We start from the raw sequence: 23,497 nt of genomic DNA, 5'->3' as shown, positions 1-23,497 counted from the left end.
TATTTTGATGTCATAACTTTTTTTCTAGTAGGAATTTTCAAAATCGGAGATGGTTATTGTCTGCGCAGGGTATTTTTACATATATATGCCAAGTTTCAGGAAGTTTTGATGAAAACTGTAGGCTGTGAAACAAAAAAGTCCACAAGAACAACAATGTGAGTAAGACTTAGAGATCCTCCACGAGGATCTAAAAACCTATCTCTTCCGTCAAAATTGACCAAATCAAATCGGATTTTTTTATATGTTGTACTTATGGACATTACGCACAGCTTCTAAGAAATGAAATTGCGAGAAAAAGAATCGAGAATAAAAATATATAAAAAGTTCATGTGGGCGTGACTCCACCCACAAGGGGCGTGGGACGCCCCTCATACAAAAAGACACAACTTGACCATGATATCTAGCTTATGTCCAAGTTTCATCAAGATCGCATCAAATGTCACGGACCTATGCTCTGGAGAGAATCACAGACAGACAACGAAAATAGTGGTCACTGCTGGTGCCCGCGAACCAAAAAGCAAGAATTAGAATGAATAAAGAGAATTGTGAAAAAAAATAAAATTTAGAAAAGTCTGAAAGGAACAAAGATGTCGGGAAGAACCCGGACAGATAGATTTCAGCAGTTACTTTCCAGGCTAAACCACAGTAACATGTACAGGCTACCAGAGGTGTATTTATAAAAGACAGTGTGCATTTATTTGTCCCCCTTCATAAGAATGATTTGAGTATGGTTTTAAAGGCCAATCTTATAACAACATGACAGTTCACCACGGTCTTTTTCAGGATTAAAAAAAAAACTCGAAAAACATTTTCCAAAAAAGAGTAATTACATCTCTTCTTTTGGAAATGTAGACGGTGACTTGCAAACCGAGCCTCAAGGGCGGTGTACGCATGCGTTTTAAAAATAAAATAAATACAAGGCATAGAGAGGTGAAATTCGCTGCACGCGATGGGCAGTGCACGCAGAGTAAAACGAGTGCTTATTTACGTCTGTAGGATCTCTAATAAATAAAGAAGATAGAAGCATACGTGACGCTAGGCCGAAGCTTCACTTTGGCATGCAAACACGGCTGTACCGTCAAAACGAAACGTCCCAGAAGACAAATAAATTAGGGTCACATTTGTACGCGTAATGTTTTAAACTGATGGTTTTTTTCTTGCTACAAAACACCATAATCTTTCAGTCTCCTTGAATATTTCGAATAAAATAACTCCAACTCGTTTCATTTCTGACTGGCTTTTATACAAGTGATTAATAAATCTGACTTGCTTGTAAAATAGAAACCAGCATTAAAGGAGGTTACGTGTATGAACTGTGCTAAAGACCGAGTCAGATGAGTCCACATACTATTGGCTCCTTTTTTTTTTGCTCTCTCTTCTCAAGTTTAAATCATAATCACAACCTGCTCAGTAAGTGTTTGACACAGGCCCGATGGCTCAAACGACCTCTTCCCACTCTAAATGTTTGTAGTGTGCTGTCCTGTACTAAAAGGCAATTTGAATCGATCTCTTCAATTTGTGTCCACATTTTATTCCATTCGCACAAGATCCCAAAATCAGCATAAAATTTACAGACAAACTGACAATCAATTCCACAAATTAACAGAAAATGATACATCTAATGGAAAGCGAGGTAATTGCACAAACAACACGTCACAGGAGCCTCGTCTATACCCAAACCTACGGTAAAACAAAATGATAACACGGAGAAGCCTCACACAGCCAGTAATCAAACCGTACCATGTTTAATTATCACCCCATAATACTCCTCCAAAAATCGTCATTTTATGCACAATTTCAATACTCTGCACAAATAGGTTCACATTTATAAGCTCAAATGTAAACAAATTATAAATTACTGTACTCCTCCAAAGACTGGGAAATGAGGCAGGTTGGAGGGAATGCTCTCGATTGAAACGAGGAGAGAGATAATAGATGAAATCATTGCAGGTTACAGTTTGTGAAATGAAATCAAACATCTTTTGGTGAAGACATATGAGGCGAGCGAAGATGATTGGGAGGGAGAGGTGGGGATTAGAAAAAGAAAATAATAATAATAATAATAAAGGGAGGAAGAGTTACAGATAATCTGAACCTCAAGATCAATCTGCTTGTGGTGCAGAGATCCCAGGTCCCTTTGGGTCATCAAAACGATCCATTGTCTTAAGCTGGAGAAGCATATGGAGTCCATATGTCAAGATCAATATCAAGAAACCGCAGGAGACGAGACCCATCCAGATGGCAGGAGTGAAGAATGAGGCACAATCGCTGGCATAGGCGAAATAGTTACCTTTCAGATTAAAGGCCTGGATCTAAGAAGGAAAAGGGAAAGGGAGAGAGAATAAGTGAAGGGAGGTTAGTACAAATTTAGACATAAATACCAGACTCCTTAAGAGCAGGAGGGGGTATAGACGCACCTGGAAGTCATGTAGTTCTAAACTTATGGCCTTTTTATTTTTGGTGTTCATTGTCAAACGAGAACCTGCCCTCGAACTGGTGCCCAGTAGCTGGCAGCGAAAAGAATACATTTCCGGAGCAGAGACCTCAAACGTGTTGAAATCTGACAAATTGCCATTCCAAAGCACCGATACCTTATCCAGGGTGAACCAATTCTGGGCAGAGACAGGATAGAACTCATTGCTCAAAGAAAAGCTGTAAAGAAAAGGTTTGGGGTTAAAAAAAGCAATTTCATGAAGTCTCTCACATATACACACACACAAAAAATAATAAATTCTGGTATTTACAATACAGTACTACGAAAACTTCTGAAACACCACCATGGGGCTTCGTAGACCTCCATGGATCTTGCAGTCGTATTGTCGGCCTGTGCCACATCCCTCCAGGATGACATTTAGCATCTGAGCACACATGGTCAACCTAGTCTCTGATAAAGGTCGCTCTGAGGCTGAACCTTCGGATTCCCATACAAAACCTCGAGTTCATTGTGCTCATACATTTTCCGCTCTGCCGTTTTCGTATTTTTGCAAATAAAAGAATATTTCATCAAACAAATGCAAAATAATTAGAAAGTCAAACATATTTACTCACTTGAGGACAAGATTGCTTGCAGACTTATTCAAGTTGGTATAATTTATGGAAAGGCTGCAAAACACACAAAACAAATTTACAGATGACGATACACATCACTTAGCCACAGAGCAGAAGTGTGAGCGTGACAATCAAAGGTATATTGAACGCAACACAACCCAATCTGAGTTTTAATGCTTTCAAGCAATGGTACAGCATGTAATGAACTGCTTACACAAGTACTCTCGATGGCCTTAGCCCTAAAAGCTTTCATCCAAACGACAAACGTTCCATTAAATTCAACAGAAATCAACAACCAAGGGTTGATCAGAAAGTTTGTGGTCCAACAAAGGAGTCGAAAAACAAGTGATTGTTGTAAAAGGTTTATGCACAGATACATTTTGTCAGCCTTTCCAATGCACAGATATGCTATCTTTGTCAGCATAACCTTTATATTGTGCCACAAACTTAACGATAAGCCCTCATACAAGTCTTATATTTGTGCTTAAGGGGTTTATGGTTTTCTGATCGATTCATTGAAAGGTGAAGGCTGGCAAGATAGCCCCGAGTTATGTAGCTGGGGGCTCGCTTCTGAGTCTTCTAGCCCAAGTTTGAATCTAGGCCCAACTATAAAACGGTCGGTCATCCTAGTGTCTCGCAGGCAGGGTGATTCATCAATGTGTGCACCGTCCCTCGAATGGGCGTCTCGTCTGCCAGAACCAATTCATGGATGCTAAAGATCCCATGGTACAATTTGTGAAGAGTAGGCGAGCTATCGCCAGCACTCTGAATGAATTGCAAATTGTTGCCAAGTCAAGTGAGTATCCTGCGTCTGAGTGTTGACCCGTCCAGGATTGTAACCGAAGCCGAGAGACCGCTTTGGCAGAAGTGACACTATAAATAATGGTTCATGATGACATTGAAAGGTCACCATTGGGGGAACTTGTACAGCATTGTACACTATTGGTCTTTAGGGCCTAAATTGCATCATTTTTTAAATGTTAGTTTTATTTATTTCTTTAAATGAATGAATCATTCGAAGTCCTTCCAAAATGAAATAAAAAAACCAACAACAACCGTCATTTTGCTTTTCCATGAGCCTCAACTTCTGATAAGAAAAAAATAATTTCTACCGTGCGTGGGTAATGACGTCACTGGCGATCTGATGATCATAGTCACTAAACCTGTCCTCTGTAAAAGCTGATGATCATGTCTATAAATCTTCACCCTTTGAGCTGCACAAACTGTTTCTTAGGTGTTTGCAAAAGTTTGCTTTTAAAAGGCTAAATAATGTAATAATCAATTATCCTTTGTGTTATAAATGCGAAATTTATTTTTCATAATACCCCGTACAGTCGATGTCAACATGCTATGTTATAGTTTATACCATACAATTTTTTTTAGTGGTCCACATATTAATCCCAAAATTATGAACCATTTTCACAAAGCAAATGGACAAGTAATAAATTTATATAAATAATCCCAAAACAAATTGTCCACCCTATGCATATATATATATATATATATATATATATATATATACATATATATATATATATACATATACATACATATACATATACATACATATATATATATATATATACATATACATACATATACATATACATACATATATACGTGACAGAAGTAAATAGACATTAAATTTATTCATTTCATCTGTACAAAGCAAGTTTTACTCAGTGATTTGTACCAATATTCAACTATTTATTTGCAGAAACGAGTTCCTGGGTCATGTATGACAATTAGCGATGCCTCAAACCCAGGGAGTACACGACCTTTCTGATTTTCAAAGAGGACGAATTGTTGGCCAATCGGACGATGGAGCCAGCCAGCGTCAGATTGCTCAGAACCTTGGCGTTCCGCTTTCTACGGTCAATGGGGTGATGGTGCAATTCATCAGCGAAGGCAAGGAATAAACAGCTTCCCATTCAGGTCGACCTGGGCCCTCAGAAAGGCGTATTCGAGCTGTCAAGCGGTCCATTGAGAAAACTCCCCGTTGCAAGGCAGCAGATGTTGCAGAGGTGGTTCAGGTTAGCTCAAGAACTGCCATGTGATACCTCCATCAACGGCTACTATGGGAGAGCAGCTGGGAGAAAACTTTGTTAGACCAGCCAACATTCAAAGGAGAAAGGGGTGGGCTGACGAGATGGTCACCAGACCCTTGGAGTTTTGGCAAACTACAATTTTTTTCAGATGGGTCACAATTTGTTCAATTCTCTGACAGTGGGCGCATATGGTCTGGAGACTTCCCAGTCAAGAGTTCTCTTTGAACCGATTGCAGCCAACTGCCAAACATGGGGTGGTTTTTCAGTGATGATGTGGGGAGCAATCTGGAGCGCTGGTCAGTCAGAGCTTGTGGAGTGTGTTGGCAACATCAACTCTATGATATACATTTGTATCCTTGAGGATGGACTTCTCCCTGTCTTCTCCACTGGTCAGATGGTCAAAAACACTGTTCATGGAAGATGGAGCTCCATGCCATACTCCAAAAAGACCAATGAATGGCAGGATAGATATAGGAGAGGGACTTCCATGGCCAAGTCAGTCTCCTGAGATGAATCCATTGAACACCACTGGGCCATATTGGATCGAGCTGTGCGGAAAAAGTCCAGGAAACCAACATCACGGGCAGAATTGTTAAACCTTTGTGTGAAGCCTGGGCAGAAATCCCACAAGAGAAAATTTCGGAACTCGTTAGTTCAATGTCTGAAAGAGCAAAAGCGATGAAATCTGCAAATGGCAAGTCCACAAAATACTAGTGGATGCATTAAAATGGATCAAATGTACTTCAAATGTTCAATAAATAAATTATTTTAAAATCATGGTGTCTATTTACTTCTGTCATGTCTCTGTACATATACATATTAGGCTTGGGCAATTCTTTAAATGTGAGAATAGATTCCGATTCTGAACTGGTGTCTCGATTCCGAAAGGAATCAAATCTGGTTCTTCACCAAAATCTAATGAATTAGTCCTCGTCACACACCCAACCTGCTCAACTAGTTTTGTCTGAATCTAACTTCTTGAGATATCCTGCAAACAGAGAAACAAGGGTGAAAACAACCTCAATCCATCCATCTTTGGTGGCAGAGGGAATAAAGAGAAATAACTTAAGCATAAAATTTATGTTCATGAGTAATTAAAATCAGTGGCATGATTTATATCTGCAATGAATGGACAAGGTGTGTGTGTGTGTGTGTGTGTGTGTGTGTGTGTGTGTGTGTGTGTGTGTGTGTGTGTGTGTGTGTGTGTGTGTGTGTGTGTGTGTGTGTGTGTGTGTGTGTGTGTGTGTGTGTGTGTGTGTGTGTGTTTTTTGTGGAGTTATACTGGAGCTTTCTGATGTGTAGTGTGATGCACCAAAATGATGGTCATGATCTCCTGAGTTGATGTGGTGAATTAACTACAAAAATAAATCCCAGAAGAATTCCCATGTTTTAAACATATGCCATATTAAGGTTATATAGTAGCTTCATACATTCTTTTACTGCATGGCATTCGAATTACAAAATATTAACCAGAGTTGGTGTCAAAGCCACCCAATGCTCGCCTGTTTATACATTTATCGTTTTTAAAAGACTAGTCTAATAATTAATATTTTTAATAAAGCATTGCAGTGAAGTATAATTTTAAAACAATATATGCATTTGTATATTGTAATCAGTAACAAGAGCGCAAGTGAGCACAATATACGCCTGAACAAGAAGGTATATACAGAATTGTGCTACTACATGGAAAACAGCATCCTGGTTGCCATGGCAACCACTTTAGATGACGAATGTATGTCGCGACACACCCTCTCCACAGTCTGTACCTATGTACCAAATATGAAACGTGAAAGTTGAAAACTTTGGGAGTTAGAGTGCGGACAGGAACGGACGGACGACCGGTATCACATTATACGCCCCGATACATTTTTCGGGCGTATAAAAAAGTGCGGTAGATAAAAACATTAGAAAGGAAAAAATAACTTGCACCAAAAACTTTAACATTTTCATGCTCACGCTCACGCCAGGGGTATCGCTATAGCTCTCTGTTCTTCGAACAGGCGAGCTAAAAACGATAACATTGTAACAAAACATATATTAATTAATTTGAACAATAATAACAAGAAAAAGAGCAATCAGAGATTGCAGACCCTCACCAGGACTTCTTTTGAGTGATTTTTAGGGTAAATCCAATATGGCTGCTAAACCATGTGACCTATGACATCATGTGTGAACCTATCGTTCCTCATGGACAGGCGGTCATACGTGTAAAGTTGCGCCACGATCTGTTCAGCCACTTCAGAGAAGATTTTTGAAGGTGTTTTTTTAAACAATATTTTTTGCCGAATCACGTGACCGATGATGTCATGATTTTTTTTTCTTCTGTGGACCATTTTATCCTGAGATGACCCTCAAAAATCTTCATACTGATCAGATGTGGCGTTCTACATATGCAATTATGACATCATAGCAAAGGCACCTATGATGTCACAAAAAAAAAATCACATTCCCCAGGAGGAGTACTTGCTATTTGCCAAGTTTCAATTTTTTCCTTGGTGCGGTTTCAGAGATAGAGGTCCATAGTTTTTCCGTTTTTCCAATATGGCTGCCACACCACATGACCTATGACATCATAATTATTAATAAAATATTCTACATGAGTAGTTGCAGCATTGGTGAAAATTTTGTCTCAATCCGACAAGGGGTTGCGGAGAAAAATACGAAAGTTCTGTGCGGACAAACACAGACAGACAAAGAAACGGACCCAAATGTAATACCCTCTTCTCTGGTGAAGGTAGTATAGTAATGGTACTATCACTTGGCATTAGTAATAATAATGAACATATCATCCCACCCTAGTCCAAGCACATCTGGGTTTGATGAATCGCAAGCTAATACTCCAGCAGTACAGCAGGCAGGTATGCTGCAAGGCCGTGAAGATCAATGGAAATTTGGTCCAATGGACCAACAGGCCCACGAGTTCAGCTCTGTAGAATTTAGGGTTCGATTGCCGGTTCCAATGGAGGGAATCAATGATAACCGGGTAATTGATTTTTTCACCCAAGCCTAATATATCTGTCTCTCTCTTTCATGAGCCTTGATCTAATATACAAAAAACAAATTCTCTTTATATGCATGGTGTTGCAGAAAAAAAATAATTAATGGCTTGCAAACAGAACTACTCATGGAATCGGAAAAAGCATGGGATAGGTCACATGGTATGGCAATCAGATAATATGATGTGTAAACACAATTAAGCCTATCATGTTCAGTATAAAGATGGTCAGTTCAGCAAGGCAGCAGCCACTCCGGCTCAACAGGTCACACTCACAGAGCGGAGGAGGTGTTGCACAAGGAGCCCGCTGTGTCTGGTGTCTTCGAAAACGTTTCTTTAGTCAGATCGAATGTTTCCTTATCAATCACTATAAAGATCTGCGATGCCCACAGCAGGATGCATGGTGAACCGGAATAATTGCCGAAAGCAAGAGGGGACTGAGTGGGTACAGGTGGGGACTGAGTGGTCGATGCAGCCAGCAATCTGCGGCCTGATCCTCCCAGCATTCCTGCTGTGCTTTCAAATTGCTAGAAGATAGGTTGGAAGTCATGCAGAACATAAACATGAAGTCAGGAAAGGGGCAGAAAGGGGTGGGAAGTTAGACACAGATCCTTTAAAAGCAAAAAGTAGTTAAAAATCATCTATTGAAGATGAAAACTAAAATGGTGGATGTGTGTACCACCACGTTTACACAACCATTCTTCAAAAAAAATGTTACATTTTAACCCCTCCGCATCAAGGAGGGAAAGGAGATTGAGGGATATCTACTGAGGGAGTTATAACCCACAATTTAACCTATTTCAGTCGATTGCAGTTCACCAAGGGAAGACAAAGACGTCCCTCAGATCATGCTGATGGATGTTTGACATACCCGCCATGCTTGCCAAAATAGTAATCAAACGTACAAAGAACCCGGAAGAGCAACCATGGTAATCGAACCCACACCAGGCAGTAAAGAAAGAAACAAGTCGTTAACCATTCGACAAGACAACTATCTCTGCGCCAAAAACCACACTACTATTTTCATGAACAATGATCGATCATGCCTGGGAATTAATAATTGATAAAATAATCTGGCAAAACACGTGAAGAAACATGAATGTGTCGATGGGTATGCTTCTGTCAGTGTTAGATGTCAACCCACTGTTACGTTTGATTTCAATTGAAGGTCACATGAGAGAAAGAGTGCGAGAGAGAAAAGAGAACTAGGTAGAAGAGAGAAAACATCAGATGCTTCCAACTCGAATTATGATCTGAAAAATGATTTTCAAAGGGCACATGACCTTTGCCCTGTTGAACCCAAAATCGAATCGCTTCATCTTTGTACATGAATCCATACTTGTGCCAGGCTTCATCAAAATCCCTTGATTCACAAGTTATTGTGGAAACAGAGATTTTCAATTAAAGGTCACATGACCATCAACCTTAATAGAGGGAAAGGGAGGATTTAATTTCAACCATGGTAATTTTTTACATTGAAGTAAATGGGGAAATAGGGAAAAACTCTGACTATGGAAATAAAATGGAGTAAAATTGTGTCAGATGAAGCAACCCTTATTTTCATAACATATTGTTATGGTCCAGGGTTTGGGGCTCGCCACGAAGGGAAGCACTCGTGTTTCTCCTGAACATCCGGTCCTGAGGCTGCAAACCACAGATAACTCCGCAGTCCAACGGGCTGTAGTTCTTTCATAGTCGTAGCAGCTCAACTTAGACTACCGGCCGAGCAGGAATCAGCTGGACTGAGACCAAACCTCGCTTCGATGTTTCCGCAAGGCAAGCTAACGCGAGGCTACACCCTCGTCACCACACCTGGTGATCTTCTGCCGAGCAGAACAGATAAGTGCAGCACCGGCTGACAGAGCAAATCAGGTGGGGTACAACGTCCCGTCTAACTATACTTGTACACTGTGTCAGAACAATAAAGGAAAGGACAAATAATACAGATTGGAAATCACAACGAACAATTATTTATTACAAACACACAAGCAATCATTTAAAAGCAAGTATTTACAAGAAAGAAAGCAAAAGGCACATAAGAGCAGATTTACCTAACATGTATTCTTTCTTATACAACCTTATTTACACAAAAGACTTGGCCATCATTCAATCAGGGGAGAAAAAGCCAACAAGAAGAACTTGAGAAGAAAAATTAGAGTAGAGAGAAAAGAAAAGTATAGTCTATTCTGTTCTCCCTCATGTCAAACAGCCCAATGGGGCTGCACCATCGTCCAAATATACTGGAGAATACAGGGGAAAGGATGGGGAAGATGGGCAGTAGCAATGTGGCACGATTGGACATGCAACCATGTCCCTAAGGTATCCAGACCCAGCAGGCAAGACCTCTCCAGCATGTAAGATATGTGACTCGCCTCCTCTGCCTCAGCTTCTTCCTCCTCAGGATGTTGCTTTCTCTCATCTCTGAGCCTTATGCTTCTCGCAAGACAAGCTTTCAGGACAAGGACAAGGACAAGCTTCGAGCTACTTTCAGCTCCTATGACGTGGCTTTTTCCCACAAGGACGAGGACAACGAGCTCCTTTCTCCCTGCGGACATTGCTTTTTTCTCGTCTCATCCCTTGCACCCATCTTCTTCTTCTTAATCTTCATATCGCTCTCTCGGCTCATGCGAGCTTCTTCATTGGTCCACATTCGATGTGGACAGGTCCATGATGCAGCTTGTGGGAAATACAGAGTCATTTTGAGAGAACTTTCAATGCAGCCCCCATGCCTCCCTCCACGTGCCCAAGGCCACGACGAGAGCCCCCCACTCCCTCCCTCGTGTGCAAGCATTCATTGTGCAGTCCCAACTGTAACCTGTCTACAAGATGTGCAGCACTTTACCATGCAAGGGAAAAGCACCGCACCTCGTGCCACAAACATGCATGTGAGAATGGACACAGTCCCATGCTGTGAAGGTAATCTGATTGGCCCAAAAGATTAATGACCACAGACGGACCGAATGTACCCAACCAAACAATGCACGAATGGAGTGAAAATGGAGAGGTACGCTGCCGGACCGAGGGATGACTGAACGGCCGCAGGCCCGAAGGTAAGACCGATGGGGTGAAGGCCTCCTTGTCCACCCTTGCTTCTTGGTCCTCACACATAGGCCTCCTTGTCCACCTACCCTCAGTGCACATAAATTTTACTCATCAACCCCCTGAACTGCTCAGCTCTGCCATCAAGCCTGGCCCTGCAACTCTGGTCAATGGTATCCAGTTTCCCTTGAGACAAAATTCTTATTCGCCCTATGGTGAGTTCCAAGACATCCACTAGCAACATCAAGGATGGTGGTTTTGAAGGCACTCCACAACTCTTCAGGATTCCCCAAAGCATCCAGACCCTCTAAATCCCCACTCAGCCTGTTCGCAAGCTCCTCAGTTACCCTCTCATCCTTGAGCTTGCCAACATCCAGCCGAGACTGGGATGGTACCATTCTCCCGGATTTAAGCTGCAACTTCAGAGTTGCTACAACACGCCTGTGGTCAGTATTGAGGAACTGAGCACTCCGGTAGACCCAGCAGTTCTGGATCATCCTCCAGTGACCATCAACAAGCACATGGTCAATCTCCTTTGCCACACTAACAGTGCTGGGATACCAAGTCCAGCGATGAGCCTGTGGGTGCTGAAACCGTGACCGAGCCACCCTAAGTCCATGACTTCTTGAAAAGTCAAGGAACTTAGTGCTATTCTGGTTCACAGTTCCAGACCCATGGGGACCAACACACGTCTCATAACCACCCCTATCAGTTCCAGTCGATACATTGAAATCCCCCAAGACTAGAAGAGTATCTCGCCTGAGAAACTGATCAACCGCAGACTCGAGCGTGGCATAGATCGAGTCCTTCACAGTGAGATCACTCACCTCAGTCGGAGCACATACAGAGACCAGGGAAATGACACCCAAGGAGTGATGAATCCTTAGTCTCATAATGCGCTCGTTGACCGGTATTACCTAAATTATCATTGGAGTCAGCTTATTGGCCACAGCTACAGCAACTCCTTGGGCATGGTAACCATCAGAGCAACCAGACCAGTAGTAGGTGTAACCACCCACCATGATCTCACCACAATCATGTCTCCGAACCTCAGAGAGTGCTGCAATACCGATGTTCAAATGCTTGAGCTCAGATGATAACAGACAGGTGATAGGACATAGGAATGTCCTATCTCTTAGGGATAGGACATTCCAGGCACCCACCCGAAGGGACCGCCTCAGGTTAACCCAGGGAGACTGCTGTCTGGTGGACACCTCAGCACCACCCTGACACACACTACAGCAACCCAACCCGAGAAGGTTACCCCGTGTTTTTCCTCCCATCATCAAAGAGTGGGGGTCCCGAAGGCTTTGCCCCAATCCCGCCATCCAGTGAGCTGCCCTGCGAAGGGCAGCTGCACAGGAGGTACTCCCACTGAGTGGATTTTGAATTTTGTGTTTTTCAGAGTAAAGGGTTTTACGGTGGCCGAAGTGCAAATCCTGCCACCAACCTCCTAAAAAAGTAACCCAACTGCAGGAGGACGTCCGCAGACACAGTTTGGCACAAGAAATGGATGGCCGTTGGCTCACAAGGAGCTCCTCCGCCCTTTGACAGGTTTTGTTTTTAATCCTGCTTGGTGTCAATATCTATACACCCTCCTCACCAGAGAACCTGGTGGGGGAGACGGTTTAGTCGCCGACAACCTGACCATGAAACAGGTTCGTACACGTTTACATGGTACCTGGAGCAAGTCACAGATATAATCTTGTCTGACCTGACATAGTCAGAAAATGCATGCGATAATCAATACTTTTTTTCCCCCCCAACATTTCCAAATAGATTCATATCTTATCTATAATTGAAAATGGCCCAGATGAATGTCCCATTAACACTCTTCCCCTCCTTGCTCCCTGAGTGTATAGCTAGGCCAGTATCTATGCACCCCCAAATTATATTTTTCCCCATTAATAGCAGCTTTTTTTTTTCTTTTCTTTTTTTTTAGCAATTACGCAAGGATTGGTATTTCCATCAGTGAAGCAATGGGTCAGTCTTACATTCTAGTTATTTGTGAAATTTGATGATTAGGAGGGGGGTCAAGCATATGAAACAGAGGAGACCAAAATAAACTGCTTGCTGAAAATAAATTAATAATCCAAAGACCAACTTAAAATAGGGATAAAAGAAAAGCCCATCATTAAAATTAGTTATTTGAATAAAATAAAATTTAAAACGTCAGAACCCACATATCTTTTCCGATATGAAACTTCATATATCCTTTTTTGTCTGTTACATTCTGATCTGTTTCGTGTTACATCCTGATCTAACAGCTCTTCTACAAGCCTCGACTATATATACCAAAAAAAATCTTTTTTTGTCGTTTGTTAAAGGCCTACCTTTGAAGGGCGTCGAGCAGTGTACACAGCAGTAAACTGACGTTCATTCCTCTGCATCCACCGCATCACTTCATCAATCCTCTTGTCTGCAGCAGATGAAGGCAAAACAAAGGTAATCATCGAGAACTATAAACATGTGATCATCAAGGTGGCCAGTTCAGTCATGCGTAAGGTGGAAAAGATACGACGCTAAAAGAACCAGGCTTTCGGAGCCTTGCAACAATAATACAGTTTGCATGCGTTTGTCACACACTAAAAATAAGCAGAGCCATGATTTATTTAATTCATCGTTTGGAATAAACAGGCAAGTGGCTCACGATCGATCAAGCAGAAATCCATTTTAAACCGATAACTTTTTAAAATCACGTTTATGGCCATTGAATAAAACATGCCAAAAATCTAATCAATACAATGGTAATCTTAGATCTCATACAATACAAGGCAAAACAAAGGTAATCATCTAAAACTACAAACATGTGATCATCAAGATGCTTGCTGAAAATAAATTAATAACCCAAAGATTGGATTAATAATCCAATCTTACACGTTCAGTTGAGTACACATTTGGAGCAAGATAGCCAACTTGATGCCGTTTATGTGCTGCGTCATTTTGAAGGACGCTTATAGTCATCTATCGGCGTGAAAATGGCAGCCCGATGCTGGGCACACCTTGCTGCCAGTGCTCTCCGACAACTGTCGAATAAGCAGCAGGTTGTAGTTTTATTTTTTTTGCCCACGATAGCCGGTCCAATTGGACAGTGTCAGAATAGGTGTCGGTGTGATTGGGCATTCGCACGCGCTAATTGACGAAACAAAAACAGAGCGGGTCACAAAAGCAATAAAAAAGCAACATTTTTGAGAAGCAAAGTGAGAATGACAAGAAACAACATATCTGGGATAAAGTAAAGCTGCCCAGGCATTCCGTTATGTTATGGAACAGGCAGCACATCCCATGTTTTGTTTTGAAAAGTTCCTCTATACCCAAAGTTGAGGAACATGCTGGCCGATTCAGCCCACGTTCTATCGGAGACCTCATAGCAGCCCGCTCCCAGCATCCTGCTGCTGAAGATTGCCATCAGGCTTTTCATCTTGCTCCCAGTACAAACATGCCATTACAAATTGTGAATAGTAACAGATATTGCTTGCAATGGGTTTACGCATTGTCCAGTCTGAGCTGACCTTCATTTTACACTCACCATTGTTTGCCAATGCCTCTTTCACTGGTGGGAAATCAGAGCTGAAAGAGGAGACAAGAAGTCAGACATCTCAAAAAGAAAACGACGCCCATTTGGCGTTCCCATCTGAGCACCAGCTCATGATACTGGTATTCCAAGTTCAAATCTCGTGGAGCCGTGTCTACTGTCTACCAATGTCCTTGTGCTACATGGGATGAATGTATAAGGTCCTCAATAATGCTTAGACACTGCAAAAACCAGACAAGGCTGAAAAGAAAATCTACTACAAGTGTGTGTGTGTGTGTGTGTGTGTGTGTGTGTGTGTGTGTGTGTGTGTGTGTGTGTGTGTGTGTGTGTGTGTGTGTGTGTGTGTGTGTGTGTGTGTGTGTGTGTGTGTGTGTGTGTGTAGGAAATGCCAGAATAACTTCCTCACATCAGCCATAAACAGGTACGGTAAAAGCAAGATAGCCCCCCACAAAAATAAACAATTCCAAAAAAAAAAATCCTTTATAACATATTGTAATGGTTGTGCATCCACAGCGACGGTCACGTGACCCACAGGTAGGGAACAAATAGGTCTCCACATCCCCCAGGTTAATTTGGGATTACATGAATACACGACTGTGGCGAATCTGTCGACAGGGATAGCTTGTCGGCAATCCATTAATGGAGACGTTTTATGCGAAATCCAAAACTGCCAATTCACTATGGAGCCCACTCCTGATTACAACAGAGACAGGAATTTATGAACATTAAAGCAGGGGTGAGGCGAATAAGAACACGGCCGCACAGTGACAATCACGACTGCAACAAATTAATAAATAATAAATACATCAAACGTGCCCTCGGGACATCGACAGCTTAAATAATTAATTTTATCCAGTCACTCGCATCACATGGGAGAGAGAGGGAGAACAAGACGAGACAGAGAGAAAGAGGTGTGGTGCGGCACCATTCCGTATGACACCATGCAGATATGCTCCCCCATAGCGCCAGGCTGTCTCTGTGGTCCCATTTGGGCGAGCTGCTGTCTCACACGGGGCTTGGACTCATGGTCCCTTGTGTGCCGGTACAGCCACGAAGCACAGGAACAGCAGGCTGGAGGTCTATTTTCAAGTCAATCGGGTGAAAAATGACGATTTTAGAAATTCGACCTGAAGATGACCTTTGACCTCAAATCAGTCGGCTTCTCAGTTGAGACTATCGCTACAACTTGATAAAGTTTCATGACTATTGGTTTAGAATTGTGACATGCAGGTGATTGGCAAACAGACAGACAGACAGACAGACGGGGTGAAAACATAACCCCCAGCCACCTTCAGTGGTCAAGGTAATTAGCTTCCTCACCCCTTTGTCCCATCCCCTTAATCTCTGCTCACCCTCCCCCCCCCCATCACTCCTCATTTTCCCCACCCCTGTACAATAAACATCAGGTTGACATCTCAAGTCTCCCAGTTAGCATTAGCAGAGGAACGCATTCTGCATTGTGCGTGGGAAAGGATATTTGTGGGAAGTGTGATTGTGGAAGAACATAACACAGAGGTCTTGTAAAGCAACAATGGAAATAGGAGTTTACACTGAAGAAGCTAACCATTTAAACGTAACTAATCTGACCTGCGTGTGTCCTCCAAACGCACAAGCAGCAATCCAGGTCCGATTCGAGGCAGAGAGTTCAATGGCTGCCCTGATTTCAGCTCCGAGACATTCTGCCCTCTGCTGAGCCAGCTCGCTAAGCCAACGGTCGCATGCCAGCTTACAGCAGGCAGCACCAACTGAGATCCCGAATTCTGCAGCCACCACTGTGTGGGGAGGAAGGCAGGTATAAATTTGAGCAATATTCAAACTACCCTATGTACATGTGTACCGTACAGGAGGTAGCCATTAAGGATACATATATAAAAGTATAATTCACTGTATAGCTAGTCTCAAAAGAGGTTCATTAAATAGGGTATCGACAGCTTGGTATCTTGCCGGAATTAAGAGGTTCCCGTCTTTCGACAATCCAATGACACCTTTAGTCCATTGGACTGTCTTTTCATTTCCTTGATACTCAGATACTGTTTCCACAGCTGCACATTACATCGTCCTGACTTTGTGGCAGGTTGAACCTTCACCATGTAAATACCCCTCGGGGCCCAGGAGTTTATGGGATCATGAAATGGAACCCCTTAGGAGCCAACCCCTACCTCAGCTGCTTCCTGGAAGTAGGAGCTCGAGTATACATACTTGCTAATTCGGTTGAGAACGGACAAGAAAACTGGACGGGTTAGTGAACAAATAAACTGACCGTTTATGCTTTATAGTACGAAAGACTATTATAGTACAAACCACAATTAAAATATTGTACTTGTGGTGGACGAGTTCAAACGGTTACCTGTATATGTGGAAATGCACCGTCTCCATATTGTGTGAAATCCTCAATGCTTAGCTGTTTGGAAGAACACACAACCATAGATGAGTCAAACAAGCACAAAAAAAGTAATTACACGGGCCGCTTTATCACCTGCGACCTCAGCAGCAAAATTATACAGGAGTGCTGAAGATGATAGAGATCACTGACATCCCAGAACAACAAAGTACTGTCCCAGTTACCTTCTTTCTTTCCCCAAACTTCCTGCCAATCATACAAAGGAATTATAAAAAGAGTTAGACACAAGGAAAGGCAATTTGGCCCATCACAACTGTGCTGCATACATGCCACAGCACTCTCGCATTCACCAGGCAGTGTGCGAATTATACACCGAACCCAAAACAGGGAATCGACCAGTGTACAGGGACACAATGGTCCACTGTTTTGATAGATGCCATTAGATCTTGAAGCCTGATGTTGGCTTTGCGGTTATGGTGGATGGCTTGGGATCCTAGGGTCCTGAGTTTGAGCCACGTCAGCTGCTGAATTAATACCAGGTGGGGTTGACTCAACCTGTCATCCTTCCGAAGTCGGCGAAATGAGCACCATCTATCCATCGGGACCATACTCTGTCCAGAGCGTTGATGCTGCCGAAGCAGTCTCCTTGGCTATTGGGCACAATCCTGGACAGGTCGCCACTCCGACACAGTATACCAGCATGCTGGCACTCGTTTTGCCGACTTCGGAAGGATGACAGGCTGAGTTAACCCCACCTGGTATTATTTCAACAGCCGAGTGGGATTTGAACTCAGGATCCTAGGATCCCAAGCCCCCCACCCTCACCATTAAGCCAACACCAGGCATGAAATGAGCACTAGCGTACTGGTAATAGGGGCCACTGCATCAGCGGCATAGCCACGTGCTTAACCAATGATGCGACCAGCAGCCACAAGACTGCACACGATAGTGCGAGTGTATTCGATCTTTAAAATCCACACCCTAAAATGCAGACACACCAGCTGGCTTTACTTCCTCATACAAAGAAGAGCATGCACCCACTGCTCATACTGCATCAGAATAGCAGTTTCAAGTAAAGTCCAACCCAAATGGGCATCAAATAAGGACTAGACACATGAATGACATGCGTGCCACCAAATGCACTACCCTGTGCAAGACGAATACCTTGTCCTGCAAGAAGAGCACGAGGTTGTCATTTGCCAATGCAGGAGTCAGAAGGTTATGGAGTTCAGGTTCAGAGAGCACTTGGCCAGCAGGCAGCCGGGAACTCCCATCCCACAGAGAGCTGGAGAAGAGGAATTGTGTGACTGGAGGTGCATAGACGGATGATTCAGAAAGTGGAAGGGGGGATTGGGGTTCTGAGGTTGTTTGAGAAGGTAAATGGGGAATTGAGAAAAGCGGGAATGCAAATGAAATGGGATAAGAAAGAAGTTGACATATTGAACAAGCTACAAAAAATTTTTTTTAACAAAATATTGTTAATGTACAGCAGGCCCACCCGAACATGGGATTCCGCATCACGGTTTCATGCGGAATGGGTCATTCACTCGATTGCGGAGTGGCACGGAGGAATACACAACCCTGTATCTCCTTTTCACATCACAGCCCTACGCTACTCTCCATCGCAAACTCAGTTGCTCTTTCGATACCACTGTGATCATGCGATATCGTGCGATTTAGTTTTTGTTCATCCTTTCATTACATTGTGGGGTGTTCGTGACAATAAATAGTTATGAAGAAAAAGAACATGTTGGGTATTATGAAGAAGAAGAAGAAGAAGAAGAAGAATATATCCAATGCCATCTCCACTTATGGCTCACAAACTTCCTCTCTTGTCGCAGTCAACGTGTGGCCCTAAATGGAGTTCTTTCATCTCATCTTCCTGTCCAGGCTGGAGTTCCTCAAGGTAGCGTTCTGGGCCCTGTTCTTTTTCTGGTCTTCATCAATGATCTCTTCGACTCTCTGGAAAATCCTCGTTATCTCTTTGCTGATGACTCCACCCTCTGCCGTACCATCTGTTATCCCTCAGACCGGCAAGCAGCAGCTTCTTCACTCACTGCAGATCTGGATAAAATTACAAACTGGTCCAACATGTGGAACGTCTTTCAATCCTGACAAATCTCACACTCTCACTATGTCTCTCCATAAGGACCATTTGGAACCGCCCACCCCCCCCCCATCTACTTTCTCAACAATCCTCTGGAACAAGTCCTTTCATTCAAGCTTCTGGGTCTCACTATCTGCCATGATATTTCCTGAGAAAGCCACATTTCCAACACGGCCTCCAAAGCCAGTCGCCCACTGGGAATCCTCCATTGTGCAAAGTCCTTCCTCGGCCTACCCGAGCTCCTGACCACATACAAAGCTTTTGGCTGCAGCCAGATGGAGTACTGCTCTCCCCTTTGGGCTGGTGCTCCTGCCTCCCACCTCTCTCAGCTTCACGCTGTGGAAACAAAGGCATTTAGGATCATTGGTATCTCCCGCGATGAGGCTGAGGCTGAGTCTTTGGGCCTCTCACTCTCTCACCACAGGCAGGTTGGTCGTCTTTCTGTCTTCTAGTCTTCTCTCTGGCATGCCCCCCCTGCTCTGTCTGAGATATGCCCCCCCCCTATTTCCGCAGGGCGCTCAAGGTCCGCCAGCAACCCCCTTCTGGTAAAACTACCAAAATCACGAATCACTACTCACCTTCACTCTTTCATTCCTCTTTTTTCCCACCTTTGGAATAAACTCCCTCACTCTGTTCAATCCCATTCTACCCTCCAGGCCTTCAAAACAGCTGTTCACCACCACCTCTTTTCTTCCCCCATCCAAAACCATGATCTCTTCTTCCCCCTGCTAATCCACCCCAAACCCACCTTCTTTAAATTCCCTGCTTTCCTTCCTGAAAGTCCCTGTAATGTCCATCTTTTATTCCCCATGTTCCTTGCCACATCCCTCTCCATTCCACAGATCTCCTAATGTCACTGTTCCCCACTGTTTTGTCCTTTCCTCTCCCACCCCTCATCTCATCCCCCCTTTCCTGTGCATTGTGTGCTAGCTCTCATATGAGCCTCGACAATGTGTACAAAGAAGAAGAAGAAGAAGTGGGGTTTTCTTGAAATAAGGCAAATTAAACATTATAAAATCGTCTTGAAACCTTTTAAAGTAAGAAGCAAATTAATCCAATTGGGAGGTAATGAGAAAGGAAGAAATAAATAATGAACCACAGAAGGAGATAAGAAGCAGAATGAGTTCATGATTTTTTTATCAAGCGAAAATATTCATTGTTGCCATCGCCAAAGGAGGGGGTTTTGCATTTGGGTCCGTTTGTTAGTCTGTCTGTTACTTGCAAAATTCAAAGATTTTTTCACGGAAATTGGTCAGTGGATTTTGTTATTCTGTCCGTCTGTCTGTTTAATGCCTGCAGGTCACAATTCAAAACCGATAATCATGAAACGTTGCCCAGTTGTAGAGGTAGTCTCAACTGAGAAGTCGATTGATTTTGAGGTCAAAGGTCATCTTGAGATCAAATTTCTAAAATCATCATTTTTTCATCCCATTGACTTGAAATTTGAACAAGATAACTATTTGAGGTCAAAAGGTCAACTCAAGGTTAAACTTATAAAATAATCAAATTTCATCTGAAAAATCATCAATTTTTCATCTGATTAACCTGGAAATTAAACAGCAATTGCATATTGCATCACTGAATTTGGAAACCAACTATTTTTGGAGGTCAAAAGGTCAAAGGTCAACTCAAGGTCAAACTTCTAAAATCATCAACTTCAATCTGAAAAATAATCAAATTTTAATCCGATTGACTGACCTTTGATTAAGAATGTCAATATTAATCAAATGGACAATTTGATGTATCCACGGCAACCTTTGGAGAGGGGATGAATTTTGCAAGTATTATGCTCTGCACGACGTCTTCTCGTTTGTTTGTTTGTTTGTCCGCACAGAACTTGTGTTTTTCTCTACAACCGCTTGTCAGATTGAGACGAAGTTTTCACCATTGGTGCGATTACTCATGTAGAATGTTTTAATGATAATTATGATTTCATAGGTCACGTGGTGTGGCAGCCATGTTGGAAAAATGTAAAAAAAAATATATATATATATATATATATATATATATATATATATATATATATATATATATATATATATATATATATATATATATATATATATATATATATATATATATATATTTGGACCTCCATCTCCAAAACTGCACCAAGGAAAAACTTGAAAATTGAAACTTGACACATGGCAAGTACTACTCATGGGGAATGAGTGTGATTTTTATAATGACATCATAGGTGCCTTTGCTATGACATCATAATTGCATACATAGAACGCTACATTCGATCAGTATGAAATTTTTTTGAGGGTCAGCTAGGGATAAAATGGTCCACAAAAAAGTTTTTGATGATATCATTTGTTACGTGATTCGGCAGCCATATTGTTTTATTTTTTTATTTTTCAAAAACCTTCAAAAATCTTCATCTCTGAAATGGCTGAACAAATCATCACTGCCGGTAGTTATGAAGTGGCAGTTCTAATTATGTCTCTTATTAATTACATAGCACACCAGTACACAAAACACAAAAGAACTCCTGGCGAGGGTCTGCAATCTCCGATTGCTCTTTTTCTTGCTGCTCGTTCGGGTTCCTTCTGATGACTCCAATGCAGGAATGGACCTATTTTGTCTTCCATTTGATTTGAATTGAATTCATTTTAATCCCATTCTAAATTCAATTGAATAACAATAATAATAAATGTCATGGGTCAGGGTCAGTGTCAGGTGTCCAATCATAGCGGGACGTCTTGGTACCTGGTCATCACTACCAGCAGTTATAAAGTGGCAATTCTAGTCATCTCTTATAGATTGCACATCACACCAGTACACAAACACCACACAAAAGTCCCGGTGAGGGTCTGCAATGTCCGATTACTCTTTTTCTCAGTGTTTGTTTTGAAGCGAGGAGGGGGGAAATAAGGTAAAGTTGAGGGGCGTGAAAGAGTCAGTCTGTGTACGTGGATTCGGATGATTTTTTTGCAGACAGGTTGGGTGTGCAATGAGGACGAACAGATTCGATTTTGGTGAACATCCGGTTGCAGGATCCAGATGATAGTCTTTTTAAAGTGATTCTTCACCATTGAGAAATCGGGGCCAAAAACGACTTTCAACACGATATTTTAAAAGGTTGTGGCCGAGTCATGACAAAACGAGGTGGACGAGTCATGACAAAACGAGGTGGACGAGTCATGACAAAACGAGGTGGACGAGTCATGACAAAACGAGGTGGCAGAGTCATGACAAAACGAGGTGGCCGAGTCATGACAAAACGAGGTGGCCGAGTCATGACAAAACGAGGTGGCCGAGTCATGACAAAACGAGGTGGCCGAGTCATGACAAAACGAGGTGGCCGAGTCATGACAAAACGAGGTGGCCGAGTCATGACAAAACGAGGTGGCCGAGTCATGACAAAACGAGGTGGCCGAGTCATGACAAAACGAGGTGGCCGAGTCATGACAAAACGAGGTGGCCGAGTCATGACAAAACGAGGTGGCCGAGTCATGACAAAACGAGGTGGCCGAGTCATGACAAAACGAGGTGGCCGAGTCATGACAAAACGAGGTGGCCGAGTCATGACAAAACGAGGTGGCCGAGTTGGGTACAGGAAGTGACAAGAACGAGCCGATTGGGTTTTGATTCAGGTCCCAAACCGGATCCAGACCATCAGTGGGATACAAAACGTGAACTGTTCAGCCTGGTTGAGGTGTGCGCTCCACCGAGTGCAGTGAGAGTCGTTCAGGTCTCGTTTATCGTTTGAATTGCCAACCAATATGGCGCCCGCGCACTGCATCATGGGTACTGAAACCCCTCTTTAGCCTCGCGACTGCACGGTCTTTTGTTCCTCTTCCTCTTGGGTTGGATGCATGAAGATCCGATCCCATCTTTTTTTTTTCTCTACTCTCCAAACCAAACATTTCAAACCATTTACACTCGATTCGTCGCTGTCGTTCTGCAAAAAGGTCCAAAGGGTGATTGTCAACATCATCGCCATCGACTTCGCCAAGTAAACCTGAGGTACATACTGTGGTCTACGTTCACTAGTTCCCTCGAAAGGGCCGACATGAGTGACCGCGACCCACCGTGGACGTACCTCCGAGTTGACCAAATCAGAGTGGGCACGGTGTCCAGCGCCCAACAGTGCGAGGCCATGAGGGACGCGATGACGATGATGAAACCTGGAAGCTGAGCCATGTTTAGGGCGAATAATATGGACTCCGAACCGCAGGCGAAGTCAAACGACGCACACCTCAACCCAAGGAGGCGTGAACGCAAATCTTGTGGTTCCGTCTGCTTCCTCAACGTCGTCGTCTTCTTCTTCTTCTTCTTCTTATTATTATTCTTCCTCTTCTTCTTCTTTTCTTCTTCATCTCCACAACGTCTTCTTCTTTATTTCCCGCAAGGTCTTCTTCTTCTTCATCTCCGCAAC

The 23,497-nt window shown here is 42.8% G+C and overlaps 1 protein-coding gene across 1 annotated transcript; it reads right to left on the bottom strand.

The window, feature by feature from the left end:
* Window positions 1–1,510: 1,510 nt before the first annotated feature.
* ATP6AP1 (ATPase H+ transporting accessory protein 1) lies at window positions 1,511–23,437 on the bottom strand. The gene is made up of 10 exons (XM_085851631.1): window positions 23,162–23,437; window positions 18,171–18,291; window positions 17,013–17,066; window positions 16,253–16,437; window positions 14,660–14,700; window positions 13,464–13,549; window positions 8,368–8,618; window positions 3,049–3,102; window positions 2,418–2,652; window positions 1,511–2,312 (listed from the first exon to the last, which is right to left on the bottom strand). Exons 1-10 carry the CDS (start codon window positions 23,260–23,262, stop codon window positions 2,103–2,105), a joined length of 1,338 nt encoding a protein of 445 aa, XP_085707757.1. The 5' UTR covers window positions 23,263–23,437; the 3' UTR covers window positions 1,511–2,102.
* Window positions 23,438–23,497: the final 60 nt, after the last annotated feature.

This window comes from Eptatretus burgeri, chromosome 13 (genome assembly GCF_056783735.1).
Source record: "Eptatretus burgeri isolate ZD-2024b chromosome 13, Ebu_testis_v1, whole genome shotgun sequence".
NCBI lineage: Eukaryota > Metazoa > Chordata > Myxini > Myxiniformes > Myxinidae > Eptatretus > Eptatretus burgeri.
Note: the sequence above shows the minus strand (reverse complement) of the source record. Positions and strands in the feature narration are given on the sequence as shown.